Raw genomic sequence first — 9,041 nt, 5'->3', positions numbered from 1 at the left:
TAAAATTTTAAAAAGTTAAGGAAAAATTTCAACGAACTATCTGTTATAACCAATTTTTTTCAAAAAAACTACCTTTTAAAATTTTTCTTTCAAAAAACTACCATTTTACGTTTATATTTAATATTAATCGATAAATGACAATCTACGTAGGTGTTGCTGCTGGTGGAGTTGCGAGAAAAGAAACGAGAGGGGAAGAAAGAACGACAATTAATGTTGATTCATTTATTGTGATTTATCCCCATTAATGGTAAAATGGTAGTATATTGAAAGAAATTTGTTAGATAAGGTAATTTTTTGAAAGAAATTTTTTGAAAGAAATTTTTTGAAAGAAATTTTTTGAAAGAAATTTTTTAAAAGTAATTTTACGAAAAAACATGATTATAAAAAGCAGTTTTATGAAATTTTTCCAAAAATTAATAACATGGGCAGAAAAAAAAGGAGAAAATAGATAGGACATGTTACCCATAATAGCAAAAATAACGATATATAAATTAAAATGAAACAGTTCAAAAAGAAACGAGGAAGTATATAATATCCTTGGGACATTCAACCCTTACAAGATAGGAAAAATTCACATGAGAGAGCCCAACTATTACCCATTTTCTTTTATAAGTCCCAACTATGGATTATTCTCTGTAGGTACCAAGTTTACTATTTTGATTTTCATAGGTCCTGATTTACTTATAACCGGTTTAGAATGTAAGATTTTTAAATATTTACCATTTTCGAACACTTTCAGCAAGTGACAAAGACCTATAAAATGGGGTCAGCGTTTAAAAATCTTAACTTTTAAAACGTTTATATTTAATTCAGGACTTATAAAAATCACAAGATGGTAAACTTGTGACCAGCAGGGAATAATCCATAGTTGGGACTTATAAAAGAAAATGGGTAATAGTTGGGCCCATTCTTGTGAATATATGAAAAAAACATGATTATAAAAAGTAGTTTTATGATTTTTTTCCAAAAAATAATAACATGGGCAGAAAAAAAGGAGAAAATAGATAGGATATGTTATCCATAATAGCAAAAATAACGGTATATAAATTAAAATGAAACAGTTCAAAAAGAAACGAGGAAGTATATAATATCCTTGGACATTCAACCCTTACAAGATAAAAAAATTATTAAAAGAGACGGTCTAATTTTAATATAAAAGTAGACCTAGTCACTAAATGGATTAAACTAGTCACCAAAAGAAATTAACCTAGTCACTATTGGACTTATTCTTTTTTTAATATTGGACTTATCATTGCCTAATTTTAATTTAAAAGTAGGCAGTCTTTTACAAGACAAACTCTAGAAGATATTAACCTCTATCTATATCACAATTTTTAGATTAATTAAGGTACAAACTTGAAATAAGACTTCTTAATGGGGTCTAGTCTTATCTAATACTTCCTCTGTTTTTTTTTTACTTGCAACAGTTTGACTTTCACGCTTGCCAATGCATAATTTCAACCATCAATAACTTTAATTACCGATAAATAAAAATTATAAAAAATATATATTCGGAAAATATACATTCAGACGAATCTAACAAGATCCTACATGAATATGTATTTCCTTAACAATAAATCACCATACATAAACTAAGTAGAGTTGGTGAATAGTGTAAAAGTCAAACCGTTGCAAGTAAAAAGAAACGGAGGAAGTATATATATATATATATATATAGCAATCTACTTACTAATAAATCAATAAGCCTGATGTCTATCCAACAACTACTTGAAAGAAAAAAATGTCTCAACATGCCACTAATAGAAATCAATCATAATTTACATGATAAAGACTTGTTAATTATGTTTTCTTCAAAACAGTTTAATATAGTTAACCATGGTTAACTCATACCCAGTTTAGTGCGGGGGAGTGGGGAACTGTCCTTACTCAGTCACCTTCACTGCACCAAACCTTGGAGAGACTGAAAAAGAATCAAATGCTTTGTTAAGAAAGAAAGAGGGAATCTCGATGATCTTCTGTCTCCAAATCTGAAATAAATGAAGACTGTTTAAATATACCCATTAAACTTTGCACATAACTTTGCCATTTATTTTATACTACTATTTCAAGTGAAAAAGAGTTTTTACATGTTGTAAAGAAGAAGGAATCTCATTTTTTTCATCTCAGGTTAACATTCCCCCCTTCACTTTATTTTGGTCTTTTACTATTATGATGATTGTTGAAGCTTTTAATGTGTTCTTTAGTATTTCTGTTCTTGTGTTAGTGTGTATGTTGCCTTTTTTTCTAATGCCACTTCTTTGCTATTTTCCTGCACCCACTAAAACTCCACTTGTCTTTGTTACATGCTCACAAATTTATTTACCCTTTGTGATTTTCCCTTGTGTTTTAGCAAAAGTAATGATCTTTATTTTTACTGGGTAGATTTGCATTTTTTTCCTGGTTTTCTGGGGAAAAAGTGAAAATCCCAGCTTCATAGCACTTGATTGCTTGGTTCTTTGAAGAAAAGGTGGGGTTTTGCATTGCTTTCTGGGTTCTGCTTTTGCTGGGAAATAAAGGGGGTGAGTATTTAGCTATTTACTTCCTTGATCTTGTTTTGGACTTTGGTTTGATTTAGCTGGGTGTTTATATTTCGAAATGTTATCATGTTACATTTGACATTTCCCCCTTTTTTTTTTTTAAAAAAAAAAACCTTTTATGTTCTTTTGTGAATAATTTTGGGTGGCTTTCATTTTTGATTTAAAAAGCAAAAATCCTTTTTTTGGTTTTAAATGTTCTTTGCATGTTTGCTTAATTGGGTTCTTTACCTTTTCAATTGTTAGAGTGAAGTTGTAGTAGTTGAGTGTTGAGAATGGTGGTGGGAGCAGGGAGGGGAAGGTGAAATTGTAAATAATTAACATATCCCTTTTTTGAAGAGACAAGAGTACTACTGTGTTTTCTGTTTGTTACAAGGGAGAAATCGCTTCTCTTAGGTTTTTATTGTTATATTATGGGACTAGGAGTTTTGAAATTTGATAGCACTTTTTTAAAATTTGTTGTTATGGTTATTGTTAAGCATTGAAAAAAAAATTCTGATCTGGGTTTAATGATGGAACTGAAACAACTTTGGTTTCATTCTAACTGTGTTGGGATAGTTAAGCATCATAAATGGTAAGGATTTACTGCTAAACTGTTAATTTTAGTTAGGGTGCAAACTTGGCTAGCACGAAAAGCATTCAGGGTGGCATGATGTGGTGTTATAGTTAGTAGTTTAATAATGTTTTTAATAGAATTCTATGCTCTTTTCCCCCTGTTTGGGCTTTAGAGTTTAGATTCAGCTTTCTCTTACATTAATCTTTGCATGGACGATTTTTGCAGTGCCAGGGTAAAATTATTGGACAAACCTATTGTAAGAAGCATACTTCATTTGCTTGTCTAGTAGAAAGTCCTCTATCATGGTATCAAGGTCCTATTCGAACTTGCTGGATCTTGCTTCCGGCCAGTTCCCAAGTATTTGCCGGGGGGAGAGGAGGTTCCCAAGGGTAAAGACTGTTGCGGGAGTATTGTCTGAGCTTGATGATGAAACGAGCAATAGTGTAAGCTCCGATGCTCCTTCTTCCATCACCCAAGAGCGAGTTATTATAGTGGGAAACCAGCTTCCACTTCGGGTACACCATAAATCTGATGATGAAAAGGTAGGGCGGTACTTTAGTTGGGATGAGGATTCCCTTCTTTTGCAGCTTAAAGATGGTCTTGCCGAGGATGTCGAAATTGTCTATATAGGGTGCCTCAGAGAACAAATTGACCCAAGTGAACAGGATAGTGTTGCACATACTTTATTCGAGAACTTCAAATGTGTTCCAACCTTTCTTCCTCCTGAACTCTTCACCAAATTCTATCATGGCTTTTGCAAGCAGCATTTATGGCCTTTGTTTCATTACATGTTGCCTCTGTCACCAGATCTTGGTGGTCGTTTTGATCGGTCCCTTTGGCAGGCATACGTGTCTGTAAACAAGATTTTTGCTGATAAAGTTATGGAAGTGATCAGCCCTGATGATGATTATGTGTGGGTCCACGACTATCATTTAATGGTACTTCCAACATTTTTGAGAAAGCGCTGTAACAGGGTAAAACTTGGGTTTTTCCTCCATAGCCCGTTTCCTTCTTCTGAGATATATAGGACTCTTCCTGTAAGAGATGAAATTCTGAAAGCACTTCTGAACTCTGATCTCATTGGTTTTCATACTTTTGATTATGCGCGACATTTCCTGTCATGTTGCAGTAGAATGCTAGGGCTTTCTTACCAATCCAAGCGAGGCTACATAGGTTTAGAATATTATGGTCGCACAGTAAGCATTAAAATTCTTCCTGTTGGAATTCACATGGGCCAGCTAAATTCTGTGATGAATCTTCCTGAGACAGAAGTTAGAGTTGCAGAATTAAGGGAACAGTTCAAGGGTCAGACTGTCATGCTTGGGGTTGATGATATGGACATTTTTAAAGGCATCAGCTTGAAACTTCTGGCTATGGAGCAATTGCTCCTTCAACATCCTGATAAGAGGGGTACGGTTGTTTTGGTTCAAATTGCTAATCCCGCGAGAGGGCGCGGTAAAGATGTGCAGGAGGTTCAATCTGAAACCAGTGCTACAGCCAAGAGAATCAATGCTACATTTGGTAAACCAGGATACAAACCTGTAATACTGATTGATACTCCGCTCCAGTTCTACGAGCGAATTGCTTATTATGTAATTGCTGAATGTTGCCTGGTCACAGCAGTTAGGGATGGAATGAATCTTATACCTTATGAGTATGTAATAAGCCGGCAGGGTAATGGAAAGCTAGACCGAGCATTGGGACTCGGACCTACAGTACCAAAAAAGAGCATGCTGGTTGTTTCTGAATTTATTGGCTGCTCACCTTCACTAAGTGGGGCTGTTAGGGTCAACCCCTGGAACATTGATTCTGTAGCTGAAGCAATGGAATCTGGCCTAACAATCCCAGAATCTGAGAAGCAGTTGCGCCACGAGAAGCACCATAGGTTTGTTAGCACACATGACGTTGCATTTTGGGCTCGTAGTTTTTTGCAGGATCTTGAAAGATCATGCAGGGAACATGTTAAAAGGAGATGTTGGGGTATCGGCTTTGGATTAGGTTTTCGAGTCATTGCTCTAGATCCAAGTTTTAGGAAGCTTTCTCTCGAGCATATTGTTTCAGCTTATAAGAGGACTACAAGCCGGGCTATTCTATTAGATTGTGATGGTACCATGATGATGCAGAGTTCAGTGAGCACAAATCCAGATGTGGAGGCTGTTAGAGTTTTGAACAGCTTGTGCAGGGATCCAAAAAATGTTGTCTTCGTAGTAAGTGGAAGGGACAGAAAAAGGTTAACTGAATGGTTTTCTTCTTGTGATAACCTTGGAATTGCAGCAGAGCATGGATACTTTATTAGGTAAACGTGCCTTTCTGCTTTCTTTTCTTTCGAACAATTGATTATGAATGTCAATATACAACCAATATTACTCCAACAATGCCTCTAAATGGCTCTTATCGTGGGCAGGTTAGGTGGGTCAGGTGCAAGTAGCTATGCCCTTGTGTTTCACAGAGAAGCTTTTTTACATTAACCCTTGAAGATCATTTGATAATTTCATTATATCAAAACAGATAATTTGTTGGCAATATATTAATGATTAGACTTTGTGTAGAGGTTCATGTTTGAAACATAAGGGAACAAATAAAAATGAAAATTGAAAAATTTGCTTTGGGTTTTGCAAGGTCGCGATGCTGCAATATGTACTGTGATGCTAGATTTCTCATATCAGAACTCCTTTCTTTTCCCCTTCAGTCACAATGATAGAGAGAGAGAGAGAAGGGGGGGGGGGGTTAAAATTCACTTATTTTCATCTCTTTCCACTGTGAATGTCAATCCTACGGTCTTCAGTCACCCCACGGAACACACATACATGTGTATGTATAATTATGACGAGACTGTCATAGGATTGTACTGCTTGTGTGATCAGGAAAAGTCAGGATTGACGCAACCTTGTACTAACTAGTCGATATTAGAGAAGCTGTTTGTTAGGGATGGAGAAAAAGTAGTTGAAATGAGGTGGTGAGAGCACAAAGGAAACTACACTTAAGTCTGTGACCAAATCAGATGGGGAGAGTGGCTGAAGGTTATGTGTTGAATAGGGCTTTCTGGGGAAGGATTGTTTTATGGAAATTTGTCTATATCCAGTCCTCAATTCTGCGTGTTTCAGTAAACCCTCTATCATACATATATGACCAATCAAGACTATCAGAGACTTTCTAGAAGAGCTATAGTCAAAGACACTTGAAAAGATAGGAATTCGTACATCTATTCATGATTTAATTTAGCATTTGACATATTGAAGACACTTGAAAAAAGGTAGGAAGTATTACATGTGTCAGCCATAGTAAATTTAGCATTCAAACATATAGATATTTGTCTAAACTCTTAAAAGTAGTTGTAATTGGAGATGGGGCATTCATGTGAAAATAAATACCTAGTAATAATATTGATAAAGGAGCAATAATAACAAGATGGGAACAGAGGCTGTGGAAATGAAGCTCTGGAAGTAATCTCTACTTTGGAAAATTTCTTGCAGGCATAATAATGATTCTGAGTGGGAAACTTGCAAACCTCTTTCAAATTTTGACTGGAAACATGTGGCTGAGCCAGTGATGCAGCTATATGCTGAGACAACTGATGGTTCTTCCATAGAGACAAAAGAGAGTGCACTAGTTTGGAACTACCGGGATGCAGATCGAGATTTTGGGTCATGCCAGGCGAAGGAGCTGCAAGATCATCTAGAGAGTGTCCTTGCTAATGAGCCTGTCTCTGTCAAGAGTGGTCAGTACATTGTTGAGGTTAAGCCACAGGTTTGTGATCCTCTGCTTCCTTGCTAGTATCAATGTATTAGCCTGTGTTATTTTTGGAATAATTAGCGATTACTTGACATCTGCTGTGCTTGATATATTAGTTTGGCAAGATGTTAAACTAACTCTTATTGTTACTCTCGAGTCTTAGACCTGATGGTATGACCGTATTATGGTATTACGAGCGCTTAAGAGATGTCATTGGATATTATTTTTCTTACCGAGAGTAAACTACGTTTGATATGCTATCTTAGGAGTCGTGCACGAGTTCTGAGCCTTCTCCTTGACATGATGTTGTCTTGAGTTATGGCTTATGAGTAATCTCAACGTGCTTGCGCCTTACATGTTTGCCCGACCCATATAGTGAAGGTTATGTTGGTTATCTCTTGTGCACCAAATATAATTGTTGTGTTGACATGCTCAAAGTGTTGGTGTCTTACTAGTGATCCCCAAAATGTAGCCCACGTGAGAATGTACAAAAACCAGGTTTCTGGATGCCAATAGATGTACCTTTCACAAGAGATGAGGGAAATGAAATTAAATTTCATATGCAGTTTACTATAAGTCTAATATAAGAGCACTAAACTTTTTCTATAACTCTACCGTACACCATAATAATGAAGTACATTAAATCGACTCATTGAACGCCTACCCCTGCTGTATGTTGTAAGTATCAGATAGTTGTTGCATATGGTCCATTAGAGACAGCTTCTTTATTAACTGAGTTAAGGTAACAAACACTTTACTCTCCTTTCTCACACCAGCACGTAAGGTGGCTGCCTCTTTGGAGAAGCATAACAATAATGTATATACTGTTGTGTATACACCCTGTCAAACTTTAGACATTAAAGATGACAAAAACTTTGTACAGTAGCTAACTGCAAAGATCTAAAAGGTAGGATGTTGTGTTGAGTCATGTAGTCATGAGTCATAACATATAGCTGTTCCTGCGCAATTGATCTATAACCTTAGGGATAAAAGTTCTCAAGAATTTTTTTTTGAGGGGAAAAAGTTCTCAAGATTTACCATTGCCTTCTGCCCTTCTCAATCTAAGCAAGAAAATGTTGAACCGAATTTCTGCTCTTAGAGATGGGAAAACAGACAGTTTGTATTGGGGTTGTGAACTTATCATTTATTAAACGTGAATTCTTGTGTTCGTGTTTTGCCCAACTTTTGATATGATTTGTGTAACTTATACATGGTCTGACCAAATGCGTATCTCAGACTGTCTGACAGGAGACCACCAGCTGTTCTAATATCCGAGTTAAAAAAGTTCAACAAAAGTTTGAATCAAGTCTGTCAGATTTTCTGTTTTCCAGGTCTCATGAGTCATGCCTTTTCCTTTCTACAGGGCATTAACAAGGGTTTGGTAGCAGAACGTCTCTTTGCAACGATGCAGCAGAAAGGGATGCTCCCTGATTTTGTTCTCTGCATTGGTGATGATAGGTCGGATGAAGACATGTTCGAGGTAATATCAAGCGCAAGAACAACTCCTTCGCTCTCTCCTGTTGCTGAAGTATTTGCCTGTACTGTTGGCCAGAAACCCAGCAAAGCTAAGTACTATGTTGAAGATACCAGCGAGATCCTAAGGATGTTGGAGGGGCTTGCCGCTGCCTCCGAGCTGCAGGCAACTAGCAATGGTTATCAGGCTCCTAAAATAGGCATCATTGATCAGAATTTTTAAGGATCACTCGTCACTTAAGTCCTTTGTCTCTTCTTGTACAGTGCTAGGGTTCTGATTTGCAAGAAACTATATGATTTTCCTAGTTTTAGGACTTGTTGGTGAAAGTCATAGTTATGCTAAAGCTTTGAAAGGGTTTTTCTCTTTTGTTATATATTTGAGGGTGATGAAATTTCCTACTATCACTTAGATTGTATACTTTAAGTTGTCATTAGATTGAATTACAATGTGGTAATTTTATCTTATTTCACATCTGTGAGATTTAATTCCTTTGGAAAAAAGCTTAGTACAAATGTTTTTAGGATCTTCAAACTTGGTTGTAGATGATTTTTTCTTGAAAACAGTATGGTATATTGTCCACAAGACCACAACTGAACTTCTATTCGTTGTCCTAAATTACTTCAAAAAAAGTTGTAATTACATTTGTAACATTTTTTCTTTTTCTCTAAACTACCACCATCAGCCACCTCCTACCACCCCCACCTCCACCCCCCATTGTCACAACCACCCACCGCCAACCCCCAAC

The 9,041-nt window shown here is 36.3% G+C and overlaps 1 protein-coding gene across 2 annotated transcripts; it reads left to right on the top strand.

Annotated features, from left to right (window-relative positions):
* The first annotated feature begins 1,837 nt into the window (after positions 1-1,837).
* On the top strand, positions 1,838-8,774 carry LOC104893000 (alpha,alpha-trehalose-phosphate synthase [UDP-forming] 5). Of its 2 annotated transcripts, none has more exons than XM_010679029.4 (4): positions 1,838-2,127; positions 3,316-5,386; positions 6,564-6,837; positions 8,186-8,774. In XM_010679029.4, exons 2-4 carry the CDS (start codon positions 3,393-3,395, stop codon positions 8,516-8,518), a joined length of 2,601 nt encoding a protein of 866 aa, XP_010677331.2. In that variant the 5' UTR covers positions 1,838-2,127; positions 3,316-3,392; the 3' UTR covers positions 8,519-8,774. The 2 variants fall into 2 exon arrangements, with proteins under 2 accessions (XP_010677331.2, XP_010677332.2); XM_010679030.4 differs by lacking the exon at positions 1,838-2,127 and adding an exon at positions 2,174-2,519.
* The last annotated feature ends 267 nt before the right edge of the window (positions 8,775-9,041 follow it).

Source organism: Beta vulgaris, chromosome 5, assembly GCF_026745355.1.
Source record: "Beta vulgaris subsp. vulgaris cultivar EL10 chromosome 5, EL10.2, whole genome shotgun sequence".
NCBI lineage: Eukaryota > Viridiplantae > Streptophyta > Magnoliopsida > Caryophyllales > Amaranthaceae > Beta > Beta vulgaris.
The sequence above is the reverse complement of the archived record's forward strand: the minus strand, read 5'-3'. Positions and strand labels throughout refer to the sequence as shown.